Source organism: Ascidiella aspersa, chromosome 2 (assembly GCF_963924565.1).
Source record: "Ascidiella aspersa chromosome 2, kaAscAspe10.2, whole genome shotgun sequence".
NCBI classification, from domain to species: Eukaryota; Metazoa; Chordata; class Ascidiacea; order Phlebobranchia; family Ascidiidae; genus Ascidiella; species Ascidiella aspersa.
In genome coordinates this window covers 7,586,379-7,603,296 of record NC_139448.1, presented here as the reverse complement: position 1 = coordinate 7,603,296, position 16,918 = coordinate 7,586,379, and the positions used below count along the sequence as shown (strand labels likewise).

The following is a 16,918-nucleotide window of genomic DNA, read 5'->3' as shown; positions in this document are numbered from 1 at the left end:
CGCCGTGTTGCAATAATCGATGGTAATTTGAATTCAGCCGTTCCAGGAATTTCTACAACGCTTGTTGCAGTTTGAATGGTCAGAGTGTGTAAACAAGTCGGCATTCGCTTCAAGCGGCATATTATACTGCTGCGATAAATGAAATGTATTACATTTTACACAGGGTGTTTAAAGTTTTTGTATTTTTTATTTTGTTTTATCAATAGTTGATTATCTTGATTTGCAAATGCAATCGAAATGAAGCGTTTTGTGTGTTTATAAATATTGACCTTGATTGGGCTTTGCGTCTAGACAAGGTCAAATTGTGTCTCAAAAATCTGTTGTGCAACAAGATGTTACATCACGCCCAGCAAATAAAATTCCGTATATTTGACGTCGCCGGCAAATAAAAGGGTTGTCGCTGACTAAGCAAAATAGTTGCGCGACGTCAGATTTTAACCATCTGGGCACATTTTGATCCTGTTGACTGATTCTGTGCCACGCTTTTAGCGGCAAGTGACAAGTGATGGATTTATAACTTTTGATACGTTGTACCTTGTTTGTTATACAACCGACATCATCTAATAAGTAGATTTTCCTCGAGTAATTTATCAACCATGTGCATTGATGCCACAAGCGTCTTGTAAACTTAGCGTGAATGCTTCTATATAGTGGAATTTTATTTATAAGCTGCACACGATGTTTGTCTCATGCCTTAAGGGGTTTGCAATTTAAGAACTTTGAAATATTAAAAAAATAATTCTGAAAGTAGCTTTAATTATGTAGCAGCTTTAAGGGTTTTTCGCGTGCTATCGAGAGTTAGTTTTTTTCCTTTTAACCTCGCTGCTTTTATTGTTATTATGGATGTTATTTGTTTGAATCCGAAAAGAGTTGTTGAGAAAAGAACACTGGAATCAATTAGATTTCTTAAATTGAACCTGAACGCATAGAAGAAACGTAAATTAACTTTTTGAGGTTGATCTCTTGGTGTTGTGGTTTGGTCGGTGTTCACATAAATCTTGCTGCTGGAATTGTTGTGAGATCTTCTCCAGCTAAAGCGCCTATCTTTAAGTGTGCCTTGACATAACAAGGCAAGTTAACAGTTGGAATGGAAAGCGACAGCGGGGTGACTTTGATGCGTCGGGAAACGCGCAAGTCGTTTGTTCTCACAACGATTGGCGTCTTCCTCACTTTCTCTGCGCACTACGCACTGCGCAACCTCCAGTCGAGTCTCAACATTGAAGATGGGCTAGGTGAGTGTGTTTAAAAAATCACTGCACGTAACCGTTTAAATGCAGACGATCCGCCTTTTTAACCCTGATTGTGGACACATAAGTCATTGATTTGATAAATTAACAATGTTAAACATGCATATATATATAAATATATAAACAGGTATGCATATTATATAAAATATATATTACTAGGGTAGGGAAGCGCGCAAATTGAACGAAATGCCTTTTCCGTTTTTGGCCCTCAGACGTGAAGAAACATAAGTCTTCAATTTGCTAAATTAACAATGTTAAATATGCATACCTATTTGAATGTGTGTATACAAGACGACAGAATTTACGCCATGCTTAAGTGACCCACATTTCTTTTTTCGATAAACAGGCAGGGGGCGGATAACTTTTTAGCATATTTCTATTTATATAATACTTAATACTCTGATCGACAGATTCGGTGAGTCTGCAATGGCTTTCAGTGTGCTAATGATATGTAAGCCGTAATCGTTGGTGAAAAAGCAGCTTCAGAAGGGCTAGATCTCAGTTGTTAACACACATATGTGTGTACATATGTTTCATTGAATACTTGGATAGATGTATACTATTCCTGCTCAGGTACACAACTGCTCCAATGCGCAGCACCGATAAATTATAGTTGTATAGTTGTGCACTAAAATTTCCTTCTTCGCAATTACTTAGCAAAATAAAGCTAGAAAAAGTACATAGATATCTGAAATGAACGACAACTACATGCTATGTATGAATATGTGCTTCGCGTTTTCATAAACGTTTATCATGTAGAGCAGCAGTTCCCAAACTTTTCTAAATTTTTTTTTTGCCTGATGGACCCGTTGCAATTATTTTCATATTTCGAAGGGTCAGTTGACCCATGTTTCTTGTAGTACACTAGTGGAGTCACGATTCTTTCTAATGTAACAACTTTCTAACTAACGCGAACGATTTGCCGATAGCAGCATAATATATTCTTTATGAAGTTACAAGAGACCTAATTAAACACGCTGCAAGATCGAATAATAAAGCATACCTAAAGACAATAAATATATCAGATTTGTTTAAATCATAGGCTAATGTTTAAAAACATTCGCGAAAGCCCAATGTTGAAAAACCTGAAGACTAATTCTCCTTGCGGACCCTATGAAACTGCTGTACGGACCCCATTTCGTCCGCGGACCCCAGTTTTGGAACCGCTGATGTAGAGCGATACTAAAGTACTGTTGCTAATTCATTCAGAACAATTTGAAACAGAAACGGAAAATTTCCAAAGTAATTTTGTCAACTTCACTTTTTGCCTAGGAACCACTTCTCTCTCAGTGATGGAGGGTGCGGCCATCTTCTGCGGCATGTTCCTGGCGCCGGTCGCCCTCGCCTATGTCAATGTCAGGTATGGCGTCATGCTTAGTGACGTCACGCTTCTTACGTATGTCTTGGCCAACTTCTATCCAGGTTTGTTTCCGTTGCTAATTAAAATTTGCACAGTGAAACTTTTGTGTTTTTTTTTAACACGGTAGCCCTTATATAGTATATTTATCTATTTAAAACCGGTGTTTTATGTTTATTTAAAAACCGGTATTTTATCATAAAACAAGGTTTTCACATTTTTCTTTTGCAGGCCAGGAAATAACAGTTACCCTTTCTCTTTTTCTAATCCAACACACTTACTATATACCCGAATTAATGAGTCGCGCTGTTCTTATAAAGGTCATTGATAAGATTTTTTTAAACATAGACTATATATAGTGTTAGAGATTTAATTGCTTTATTGCAGACGATTCCAAGCGTTAATAGCCATTTATTTTATTGTAAATGCAAACAAGTCAAGTTAAAATTGTGCGTTTATAATTTCCTTACATTTCTTAATCTTGTTAGCTTATTCGACTTTGATTCCATCTTCGGTGCTTGCTGGATTTGGAAAGACGCTCTTCTGGATCTGCATCAATCGAATCAACATCCACTTTGCCCGTCGACTGGAATTATGCGGAACCAGGGACTATTCGACCTACGTCAGTAAAGTGTCATCCTATTTCTTTGGGGCTCTTATGGCGACACAGGTGGATTTCTTTTAAGAATTTTACAGATGGCTATTTCGGGTCTTAACAGCGTATACTTTTGATATGTGCGACGGTATTGTTTGGGGAGCCAGCTCGTGTTTGCAAGCTTCAGAACAACACTAGAAACATAACTAAAGTAATGGTACACCGGGTATCTGCAACTGGCTTAGGATGCCTTAGAAAGCAGGAATTATTTAACCCAATAAGGATTGTTGTATGGAAGAGAGCGAAAGTACTATTACTCTTAATAATTGTAATAGATTGTTGCCAATACTATTCTGGAATTGGGGAGTAACATAAAATACACATTTCGATCATGAATCGTTAAAATTTGTACCTTGTATTCAACTAAATATCCGTTTTCTTTCAGCTATTTGGAAACCTAATTCCATTTATCTCTTTCGAGCTTGCTGCTTCTACTTTGTCCAACGATCTCCCCATTACAAATTCAGTGACAACCATTTCAATGAACACTTCTACAGCTGGGACCAGGTTATTTAAAGATAATCCTGTTTTTTACTAAAATAATCTGTGTCTTACTAAACACTCAAAAGTGTTTACGATTAGGCTTGTTAAATAATAACACATTGGATATCCGATACCAAGCAATAGTATATGCACTCGTTAGTTAGTATTGGCGTCGATGCAATACGAAAAAGTTGTTCAACTTTCATTTTTAATCCAACGTAGAGTTTTCAGTTAAAATAGAATAGCATGAAAACAGAAGATAAACACTTAAGGAAATGCGTTTAAATTTTATTAATTCGGTTAATTATACCACACTCATGGCGTCATTTAGTATCTAATCGGGCTTCCGCACATTTTACACGAAATATCAGTTATTTTCGTTTCTGTTTTTACCTATCTATAGATTTTTGCTAACTAAATCTGTCGCTTTCTTTCCAAATCTATATAGGGATATAGATTTCGTCGACTTTCAACACTGCGCAGCCAACGATTGTCAAGACGCATCGATAACAGCAAATTCTTCCAATTACAAACCAGCAAACGAAGAGTCCTTGAACCTTGTCATTGGAATTTTCGCCGGGATGACTTTGGCTGCGCTGGTGCTGCATTGGCGGTTTGTCCCATCAATTGACGAAGGTATATGTTTAGGTGTTTTCAAAGTCGTTATCGACCGTATAATTGTTTTGGGAATCTTAAATATTACATGAACTCACTTGGTAACCTTTTTGCCAAGTTCTTTAGTGGCCCATATACAGTTCTTAATTATAGAGCTTTTGTATTATTTTGTAATATGAGGAACAAAAAATGAAAAGTTCTTTGACTGGACATCCGTCCAAAATTCTCAATTACTTTCAGATCAAGGAACACCAGTTCGTAATAAGATCCCGCAGAGCAATCCTTCGTTTGTTATTGACGAGTTGTCTAAGAGACCACAAAGCAAAAAGTCTGAAATCCTCAATGACAGACAAACTGCAATCAGCAGCATCGAAATGGCGCTCGATCACAATGGAAACATCGCTGACCAGAACAATAACAACAACAGTGGAAAACATAAACCAAATGTGAGTAACTTAATCATTACAGTCCAACGGTATATGCATACATCTTCGCTTTGCGCACAGAAGATTCTTAAACCTTGTAGCAACCATAGGGTACTTTATCGTGCGGTTTTGGGCGCCATTTTATTTTTTACAATGCGTAATGATTAATATTTAAAATATATTTGGCGAAGGTTTAGTCAAATTTACAATAGTACAGCATATTAAAACGACAAACAAATGTTTTTAGAACACTATATACGGATCTGTTCATAAGTTTAATGATGAAAATAACGGCCCAAATAGACATAAAAAGCGACATGCTTCATTATTCAAACGTTTCGGCAAATGCTCATGCCATCATCAATGATATGAAGGCCACATCAGTTACACCTGTTTATATAAGCTTTAGTCGCACAAAGGAATGATAAAAAGGTGCGAAACACGCGTCGCAAAAATGATAGATAAAAAGGTGCGCAGAAGGCATGAGCATTTGCCGAAACGTTTGAATAATAAAGCATGTCGCTTTTTATGTCTATTTGGGCCGTTATTTTCACCATTAAATGTTTTTAGTATTAACAAAACAACATAGAAAGTTGCGAATGCAGCAAATTTTTATAATTTGTTGAATCGTTTATCGTTTTAGATGCCGGCGTCAAAGTCAGTAAGTCCAAGCGTCAGCATTTTAAAAGAGGTCACCACCGAGCTTATTAAGACGTGGAAGTTCTTCTTTATACCGAAACAGCTTTTGCTGTTCTGGTCGCAAGTGATGATGGGACTAAACGTAGCATTCAGCACCAGCGAGATTACACGAGCTTACGTTTCTTGCGTGTTTGGAGTTGCCGAGGTGTGTTTTAAAGCTAAGTACATGCCTATATATTTTTGAGTTGACGGAAAGGGTGGGGTAAAGGAATCCATTTTTCGGAGGCCGACTGATTTCGGTAAGCCTTTTCAAGGCCATCATGTGTAATATTCTTAAGGCCTTGTGCTTTAATAGTAGCCAATCTAAATTAAGTATTAGCAATTTTGAATAGCAAATATAGTATCAATTCTGTATCGTTTTTGCATTTAATGTTTATTTATAGTTCGCTGAAAACTTGTTTAACTTTAAACTGTATTTATACATTTATTCAAATTCAAACGAACGCTTGGTATTTATTAAGTGAAAATCCTACCTCCGAAAACAGGGATGTATTATATTGCTTTCAGGTGGGCATATGTATGGCGATATACGGAACTCTGGCCCTGATTAGTTCGTTCGTAAGTGGAAGAGTTGTGTCACTGTGTGGAAGGTAAGAATCCAATAAACTGAAAAGATTACTGTATCGAAACAACTCTTTGCTGCGGCCCACAACCAGTTTACACGGCTATCTCAAAACATCGGTCGTTTTAAGGGTGTACCAACTTGGCTTGCCGCGTAAACTGGAAAATGTGGTGCCTAGACCTAACGCTTATTCTGCTTTTTTAATTTGAGTCAAATTACCAGGTGAAGGCTGACAAGCGCTTTCAAGTCGGCCCATTCTACTACAGCAGTTGTTCTCTTGCGTTTTTGGTGAGGTGTTTGTGTTCGGCTTTAACCGATTTTGTTTCGAATCTGCACCAATGGGACTTGGGTTGTGCTGGGGCTTATGTTTGTTTTTCGAACTTGTAACGTCCGGCGGTTTATTATCGGACGAGTACCTTCCATGGAAACTTTCTTTGACCATTTTAACGGCTTTCACTTTATATATTTTACTCAAATAATTTGACCCAAATAAACTATACCCTTGCCTAACTTCAATCTTAGTTTTAACAATACAGAAAACAATATCGCGATAACCCATATTACTTAAAAGTAAGTTCCCAGACATTTTTGTCGAAGGTTTGTCGTAAGCATACATACCTATTCTTCACAATTATCAAAAAAGGTGATCTAACAGATACAATGTCTTATATTTTTCGCAGAGGATACCCTACTGCCTTGGCTTTCCTCATCAACTACGGAATATATTTCTTCTGTCTGTTTTGGAGACCGGACGAATTCTCCAGCGTCGGAATCGTCTATGGCCTCATTAGCTTCTGTGGCGTCGTTGACGGCATCTATCAAACCATGAGCATCAGTAAGTGGCCCAAACAACTTAAGAAGCAAAACAGAAATAAGACATGTCCTTTATATATTGTTATAAGAAGTGTAACCGTAACTGATGGAAAATCAAAAATTCTCATTAAAAATGGTTGATTGCCATTAATTGTTTTTGGCACTCAACAGAAACCTGGCAAATATGCCATCAGCATTTAACCTACAAAATTTTACTTAAATTGCGTATTACTGTAGATAACACATTACCTGTTACACAATAAATTAGAATAATCCGGGGTTAGAAAGGCATATTAATTAATTGCAAGGGAACTTCAAGAAAAAGAAAGTAAAATAATCAATGTTATCGTTGCTATTTACGAAATCGGTGAAATCTTTCAACAGTTTGCCTTAGCCCTCAAATAAATGTTCCCAGTTACGACCGTAATGTATAAAGTGCTTTAAGTCATAATTGCCAGACCGCCAGGTCGATGGTGGTCTTGCCCTCAGTAAAGCATAAGGTAATTCATATATAACACACATCTATGAACTTAAACAACATTAGTTTTAACCAGTCATTAATTTACAAATAGTAAAGGTTGACGATTTCGAGCGCCAAGTTTCTTTCATCTTTTAAGTCGCGGTGGCCGTAATTTTTCCGTGCGACACAAAGTTGGCCTACACCTGGTGGGCCGTGAACACAACCATCGGCTACCTTATCACCTATGCCTGGAGCACGGCGCTTTGCGTTCACGACAAGATCTACGCTCAATCAGGGATGCTCGCTGTCGCTATTGTAACATACGGTGAGTGGACACTTAACCCTTATGTTGGCTAAGAGGAATCTGTCGTTGGCCTCGTGGGATAAGCGTGAGTAAACGTCGATATCATTTAAAATGTGATGCACTCCTGAAAAACTAAAAAAGTATATCTGCAAACTGGTACCTCAACATAACAACAGACACTATATAGATCCGCACACAGAATATGTCTGATTGACCAACAAACGCTTCGATTATAATAGGAGTAGGGACTATAATGCAATAACTTTAATAAACCACTACATTATGTTATTGCATTTCGGATATGTTTTAAATATATTTAAGAACAATGTAAAATTACCTTCGCTATTAAAAGCACGTGTTAACATTACTAATCAAATACATTAAAGCTAGAGAGATTTTTAGATTGACAGCATTACACATAAGTCCAAATTGGGTAGCAAACATATAATGATAGTATAGTTTTATGTATACGTTTACTTATAACCAACAAAATTTGAATTGTATAATGTCCACATTGAACCCTCAGAACTTCAATAGAAATCGCAAAATTTCATTTACAAATACTGGAGTTTTTGTTTCTTTATGACCGAAGATCTAAACTAGCATTGGTGTAAATGCGGAATGCGTTCTTATGCGTGATCTTCAGACAACGTTACTCAAGTTCCGACTGCCTTGTACAGGTGCTTAGCTCACAAGCACCGCGCCTTGCCTCTGCCGGGACTAGAACCCCGGACCCTCGAACTGCTGCCCTGGACTCCCTGGATTTTGCAGCCCGGATACGGGACAGCCCTAGACCAAAGGCCACCCGGGCCAAATTCGAGTCGACGAACAGCAAAGCAAGCCTGGCTGTATTGCACACACGGTTGTTGTATTTCGATAAACTTCGGTTAATCGTACTTGTTTTTAATTGAGCGGAATTAGTACTCGTATGTATATACGGTTAAAGATGGAGATAAAGTTAAGCGGTTGCGGTATTCGGTAACCCAGCCTATATTTAAATTTTAGCTAAACTTTCTAAACGGTATAGAAATTACTAGAAATGCCGTAAACTGTTTTTTATGTCTTCTTAAGCTGCGTTTTGTTGACTGCTCATCGGAGTTTGCTTTTTAGACGAATTTATTAAACTACCTTGTTCCTTTTTATCACTCCAGCATCTTCTATAAAATGTCAGATAAATAGGCGCTAATGATCTGTTTACAGAATTTGCGACCATTTGATAATAATTTGGGTAACGCATGCGCTGTTTTATTGTGGTGATTAAACAGAAAGGCATAATAAAAGCGAAAATTTGACAAAGTGAATTCTTCAACTTGGCCATAATACTGTTAATCCTAATAATTTACTGGGTCTACAACTACACGATAAATCGATTTGTTGCCTATTGTCAACAACACGTGGATTGTACTTCGGAACGTTTACCTTTATCACGTATACTAATTTGCTGTATTGCTTATTTTGTTTTTGGCAGCCTTGACTGAATACGTCCACCTCAAAGAAAGCGACAACGAAAAGAAAAGTCAACGTGACCTTAATATTGCCGCAAACCGGGAAACTAAAGACAAACGCAGCCCAGCGGAAATATAACGATTCTTGTTGACCCTTTCACATTGTACAGAGTGTAATTGACAACGCCCAATAAACGCCCAAGCGACGCCTACGCTTTGACCAATCAGAAACTGCCCGTCTACTGCAGTTAAATTCAACTGCCACTGAGAAACTGCCTTGAAGAGTGCAGGGCTCACCAGTCATGACTAGTTCTATCCGGACAGAGTCAAATATTGCAGTTTCGTCCGGATTTAACCGGAATAATCTTGCAGAGTTCGCTTCATCTGGTATTTTATTTTTGACTTGCCGTAATGCCCTTATGTGGTCAAACCAACTCTCTTTAAGCCAAAGCGGTTTTAATGAACAGATTTAATGCTGCGATGACATTGTCCAATTTAAGGCCAATCTCACTGATTGTACAGTGCGAGTTTTATGCTTTTGCGACATCGGGTGCTTTTATGTATAAACATGCATTATGTGTTTATTTCACTGCCAACCGTATAACTTGTAATTAGCATTGCTTTTCACTGTCTAATAAAATGATTTAAATAAATTAGATTTCGTCATAGATCGTTCTTGTTAAATTACCTCTTTTACCAATATTAACTTTAGGCGATTTTGTGCAAAATATAAATAATCTAAATATTAATTAATGGTTTGCCTGGTTTACTTATTTTATTATTTCGGAATTAGGGTTCAAGTCGCTACATATCAGCTAACAGATCAAACTGTTAGCATGGGTTTTTCAAGCACAAAACGTCCTGTAAAACTACTATATTTAAGTGTGGAAACGTGACACAGGGGAGATTAATATTTTTACCCTTTGCACAAATCTGTGAAAGTTCAAAGATTTCGATTAAATCGATATCATCTTAAAAAAGGCGTTTCGATACGTACTTGTGTTATCATTAGTTGAGCCCCTGCAGTAATAATATTTGAATTAAGGCGCTCCAAGCGATTGCAAACTCCGAATGATAAGAACTGCGCTCCATCATGATTAAAGTGAGGTTTAAAATATTTCAGTCCCAGAAATGCTGGTAGAGGCCAAACTGAAATTTCTGATTTAAACTGATGCCGATAAACTCGATTTTTTAACCTTGATATTCATTTACAAGAGTAACTTTAAACTACAAAAATTAAGCCACACGCCACAAGGGGTCGCTAAAGAACAGCATATGACGCAATCGAAACGTTGGCGAAGTGAGACCAATTAGCGTTCTCACAGCTTGTAATCAGTTTATCTGCGGTTGCCACTTTTGCTGTTTTGGCTTGCACGTAACGCGGCAGCGTTTTGCGCAAAGTAAAGATGCACTGTTACAGTTGCGGGTGAGTTGTATCCTTTAGTTTGTTTTTCTTCTCTCGTTCAACTTTTGTTGTGTACGACAGAAGGGATACGAACGGAATTAATTAAGCCAAGTGTGTGTGTGTATGTGTCAATCTTAAAAATGTGTTTTTTAATTTCGTATTGCAAGGTAAATACCGTTTCAAACATGTTGCAATAATAATTTATTCGTGTTATAGTTGGAAAAAAAATACAGTTGCCGTTTTTAGTTACCATCATTCTATTTGATAATATATACAGACGATGCATTTGCAGGAAAAATATATGTGAAGCTTTTAATATATTTTACGTGAATTACTAGCTTTAGACTATTCTGCAGTTACCGTGTGTTTAAAAAAATTAAAGCAAAGAATTATAAAAGCTACAATGAGTATAATTAGTAATTAGTCCACTTCTTAAAGTAATTATTTCGCTACTGTATAAATTTGTTATGTATTCCTACGGAAGATAACATAATGATTGTTCGTCGTTGGCTTGTTATTTATTTGGCATCAAGTTGTTTATTAGAAAGCATGAAGTTTTTACTATACACCTGTTCTTTAAGGCGAGGATTGACAGCAGTCCAAGTCCCAGGCTGGTAGTTGAGACCTAAACGAAGCCACCCTTACACCACTTCGCATAGACTCTGGAAAGAGTAAATTTACTAAGTTTGCATTACTCATCGAGTCTGTTCACCATTAGTAAAGTATCCCGTAGAAATCAGCCCATACGATGGCATAACATCGTTTCACAAACTCTGATCCAATCAAAGCGACCACGTGGCACCCTTCGCGTCGGTCACACTTTAGGGAGGATTACAGCGGACAATCTTTGCAAAACCTACATTTAAACCAAGTCAACGAATATATTGGTGTAACAGACCAACTGTTCGCATTAAATATCGCGTAGTGTTTTTCTTATTCAAACACGTTAGGACCTGGACATCATACCAGAATAAACTCACGTGTGTCGATTTTCCAACCATCTCAGTGTCCTCAGGCTGGAAAATTTGCTTACTTCACTATCACATGTGTCATGACAAAAAACAGTGGTGATATGTGTGTGGGAGGGGGTTTGTCAATTCTTATGCCTCATCTTTTCCCACGACCTTTTAAAGAGAAACTTTGCTTCGCGTTAACTCCCGGGAAGTTTTCCTGTCCCTTTTGCTCCTCCTTGACGTTTCCGCATGTTTGTACTGTATATCACGAAGGCGTGTATTCAACACACCGACCACACAAACAAGAATATCAAGAAACTATAAGCTTTTAATTTGTTTTCAGTGCGGAAGTGGGGAGTGCCAATCAAAGCCATGACGATCTACTGCGTATCACTTACAGCAATCGCCGAAACGTGCTTGGAAATACACAAGCAAGAGAAGACGCCATTCATCGATGTGAGTCGTTCTGAAGTATCACCTTGTTTAATGTGAATCTACACTTCCTGTCTTGTTCGAACAGATTTGACAAACCTAAATAAACTGTACAGCGCGAAGCGAAATTAAATCTAAATATGATCGCTTTCGAAAAGTTTGTATCCTTTTGGAAACAGAGGCCGATTTAAATCAAATGATTATTTAAGTGGTTTATTCACAAATCGAAAGCGTTCTGATGAGGTATTCCTCATTAAGCATAATAATCGCTGTTAACCAAAGTTGCGTTTTTACCCTTGAGGATACGAGGAATGCATTATTTGAAACTAAGGTATTTTGTAAAAGTGCAAAACAACATGTGATTGTTACTTCGTCACCTGTTATGACGTACATCCGTTGCGTTAAAACTAATACCCGAAACGGAATGCATGACGTGATTCACCAAATTATACACCCCAATATAGGTTTCTTGCGATTTCTAAACGTCATTCCGTGATCCTCATGTTGCCAACGCCCGGCGTTTAAAGTATCAGTGTGAGTTTGACACTGTTACGCCCTCCTGCGGTAGCCTACGTTGTCTAAGTTTACAATATTAAGAAAGTGCTACAAAAGGGTGGCGAGCTTTTAGGCGGCTGTAACGTTGAACTTGTATTTGTGTTTTCTGAAGTCCGAGTGTAAAATTAAACTGTACACAGGTACGCCATCCAGAATATATAGCGTAATATACATAGTTTGTTTGCAATGCAGTAAATTAAAAAAACATTTATTTTGAGAACTATTTTGAACCTTGGCAAATATTGAACAATAATATAATCAAATTTCTGGTATAATGGCAAGAGGTTTTGTTTGAACATAGTGCGAACATCAAAGCCATATATAACGTGGTATAAAGCATTTCCAAATGTTACATACTTTTATATGGTCCTTGATATTCCTATCATATATACACAATATAGGCTAGAAATTATTTCTTTAAGAATTTTTGCATGTCTACTTTAATTCTATTATCTTTTCGTAAGGAATCATTCGATATAACAAACATTTTGCAGCGTCGATTTTTTTAAATTCCTGCAATGGTAAATAACGAGATGTGTTTATCTATTCTGTAGAACGAAAATAAAATGGGTTTACTAACCTTTCCGTGCATGAGAACTGTGTGGCTTTTGTGTTTTACCTTTGAGAAGAAACAGGGCGCTAGGCCTATGATCATTTGGCCACCCGCCGACTCATGGTTGCAACCTAGGCAGTGACGTGTAGTAATCGGTCGGCCTGATCTGGATTTCCGCTGCGAGACAGTAAGACGGGGTCGTGAGTTCAAATCTCTGCATGGCTGAGTTTGCAAACCTTTCGAACTACTTTCACGAAAATCTTTCCAAAGGTTGTATTCTTTTCGGGTGTCTTTAACATTATCCAATATACTTACTGATTGTTGACAGTTTGACCTTCAGAACGATTCCCATAACAATGCACAAACGAACTTGTTCAAATACGCTAAATCACACCGGTATTAGGTTACAAAATTGACATAGAACGCTTACGTGATAACAATTGACTACCCTCAGATTGACTTCACCCTTGGATAGAGCTCACAGCACACAAAGGCGAGTTGTGTATGACCGAAACTTTGCCAATTGGGTCCCGCCCATGTAGAAAGAGATAAGCGAAGTGCGTCATCGATCAATTACGGTTGGGTTCAGAGGGTCGGGGGTGAGTTTTGTTGTTTCAGCAAGATCAGCTCGCATTAGCGTGAGAGCCTTGATTTTTTACGTCACTCGTGGCTTAAAATAGACGCAAACAGCATCAAAAATTCGCGTTGGCTCAGCATGTTTCAAAGGGCCCGCGCCAATCAGGGTGGAAACCCTATAGGCAATGGGACAGAAAAGGAGACCCCGCCCCTTTTGAAATCACTAATTGACGCCCGCTACCCTCGCTTGTAAATATTTACCCACGGCAAGTTTGCAACGTTAAAGGTTGTTTCGACAGTACGCCAAACCACAACACTTTAAATTGTGGCCTCGTGGCATCTTCCCCAAACAGCGTTTTCAGGCACTTTAAAGTCATTATTTCCGAAAGCTTTTAAGCCTTTCGCCATTTTCTGAACAGCCCTCTTGTTTTCGCGCAATATGGCGTAAATCTCAACTGTACCACAATTTATGGCGCCTTTTTGAAGATGTTTAGGCAATATGTAATTTTTTTAATGAATCGTTTGTGTTTGACATTGGAATAATCTTAACTTTGTGATGCCCTCCAACTAATTATACACGGACCAGTGTAGAAAATATTCAACAATGGCTTCTAATTTTCGAATTAACAGATGCGTGTAGAATGGTAATCTTCATATTGAATATGTTTGTAGTTTTAGAAGAACGCGAATTTTGGTCCTTAGGTCTGTAACTGTTGGTAAGGCCATTTGTCAAAATATTGTCTAAAAAGTTCACAATCGAGCGCCTTAACGCAAGACTCGGCTTGAGTAGTTTAAACTTTTCAGTAATTTGTTAACTTTGTTTGTTATGCTGGTGAGATGACGTCTTGACTCCATTTGCAAACTGACGGTTTACTTGACTGCGCTCAACACATTGTTTTTGCTTCCTAATAACGGTGCGCACAACTGCGTCACAAAAATGCCTGTGAAATGCCACTAAATAAAACTTACATTCTCCAGCGAAAGGTAATCGAAACCGCAGTTCAGATGCCGCATTCTATTTTTTCAATACCGACTATACGTGTGGCCTTTCTCATCAAAGCTGGCCGACTTTCGCCAAAACTCTCGTTTGGATTAAACTCTGATTGTATGACGATATCGATATAGAATTGGCTGACGTCACAACGTCTCAACGCCGAAAGTTCTTTCTTAGGCAATCTAAAAATACACTGGCGCAATTCCAACGAAAATAATTATTTTTGCATTTCCTAAGTGTTAAGTCATAATTAGATTAGAGAAAATCAAGTCCAATTAAACTTTAAACTATTAAATTTGGTAAACTTGTCCGGATATGAGCAATAATTTAACCTTAAAAATCATAAAACGCATAGACTAAGTTAATATTTTTACCTGCACCAATTAAGAAAACTAACCCATTTTTTTTTAAATGGTAAATAAAAACGCTTAATTTCAATCCACATCATTTGTCCAAATGACTTCAGTCAAGTCATTTGTCTGACAGACTTAAGTCAATCCAATAACTTCGCCCAAATTCGAGTCAACTTATTGAAAGCAGTGACTTATTTCATGTCATTGACTAAGTCATTACAACACTGGCCTCTTATAGATGTTCGAATATTTCAGCTTTATATTGCTGTATTTTTAACTTAATGAGATTAAACTTTAGTGTCATGACAGTACACCATCGCACGCCCATATTTGGAAAACCCGACTTTGAAAAGCTTTACATCTAATGCCCGTCGACGATTATCAATTTGCTATTTTATTAAAGCCGGTCCACAAACAATTGTGGCGCCAGAGTACACGCTTAATCCAACGCAAGGTAAACGTCTCCAGCGCAGAATCGTCGCCGCTTAAACCACCTTGCGATATTTAATTTAGCCCTTCTCATTAAATCAGACCGCAAAATCACTCTTAATAGCCTTTTCGGTGACTTTTGACGTGCCGTGAAGCCGAAAAGGAAATTCTTGTTCAGAGTAAACATTCAAGGCATAAATTCGGTCGCCGACATTATGATAATCCTTCACGGGGATATCTTACGAACGTGTTTTCACAAATTTGATATTGCGATGGCGCCAATGTCCAATATTCGGTTTGTTTCGTCGCTTTGATAAACTTGGCAAGAATGAAATGTTTAATTTTAAGCAGCAAACTTTTAACTTGCCTAATATTTTAGCTATGACACCATATATCATCTTTTGATATGTCAGCTGTAATTACGATTAACGTAATCTAGTATGCAATAACCATTTTCACGCACAATTATTTATTACGAACTTATGATAAAAAGAAAAGTATACTTGAAAAAGACGCAATGCTTTCACGTGGAAGAAAGTTGTTGTTTAATTAGGAAGTATTTAAAATAAAGTCAAGTGATAATTTGTGGAGCTATAACCACATATGAACATATTTTGTTTTATTTTATTCTCAATATTATTAGATATAAAAAAAAGTTGTTCATGAAAAAAAACTTTTCATTGTATAATGTTGTGTCACCCTGAAGGACTAAGTACTAGTTTATTTTGAATCTCGTTGTTATTTTATCATAATCAAGATCCAAAGTTCAAAAACACTTCACGCTCTTAACAAAAGTACCAAAAACAAACCATATAGGCCAACACACTACGAATCATCAGCCTAAACTTGTCAAAGCGTTTCGGTTAAAGGTAACGGGAATTTACGCCATATTTAGAGAGTTTTTAAACTGGTCAATTTTTGTGCTATCACCGTTACTTTTGTATAAGAGCGTTTTTTTGCCAAACAGCATTTTTCTCGTTTTTTTTAGCCTATGAGTTTGACCAGTAAAATAGAGCATTTGCAAGTACAACAAAGTTTAATATATCCAGCCATAAAAGAACTATTCGGATTTTGAACACGTGATGATTTCAACATTAAATTTATGGACAATTGTGATTTGTACAAAATCCATTTTCATCCTTCTTACTTTTCATTACTGATTTTAATATTTAAATAAAGGATTACATTATATGGGAAGTTTACCAAAATGATATTCAAAAACAGCAAAAAAAATTTAAAAACAAATGATTAAAAACGGCAACTGTTCTGATGAACAAACTCAATGAGTTTATACATTTGGTTTCCGAAATTTCAATCTCTTGATTTTTGTTACAAACTATGATTGTAGTTAAAAAAAAGTGATACTGCAGGCAGGTGGTATTTTGAATTGGTAGCGTTTTGTCGCACAACTGGTGCTTTAATGATCAGAATGTTAACATTAGTTTTCTGATCTTAAATATTTCAAATACGGGTATCTGCCAAGAATTGTTGATGTAAAGTAAGTATTTCAAATTTTAACTCTACTTAATATCTTTATTGGATGATAATGGTTGTAAGTCCTAAAAATCGTTAGACGAAACGAAAAAATAAAACCAAAATTAAA

The 16,918-nt window shown here is 37.1% G+C and overlaps 1 protein-coding gene across 1 annotated transcript; it reads left to right on the top strand.

Moving 5' to 3' along the window:
* Window positions 1–1,087: 1,087 nt before the first annotated feature.
* Window positions 1,088–11,915, top strand: LOC146163363 (protein unc-93 homolog A-like). The gene is made up of 11 exons (XM_083380463.1): window positions 1,088–1,232; window positions 2,520–2,669; window positions 3,093–3,274; window positions 3,645–3,766; window positions 4,191–4,378; window positions 4,598–4,803; window positions 5,426–5,626; window positions 5,989–6,071; window positions 6,724–6,878; window positions 7,474–7,641; window positions 11,767–11,915. The coding sequence occupies exons 1-11, from the start codon at window positions 1,088–1,090 to the stop codon at window positions 11,913–11,915; spliced, it is 1,749 nt and encodes a 582-aa protein (XP_083236589.1).
* The last annotated feature ends 5,003 nt before the right edge of the window (window positions 11,916–16,918 follow it).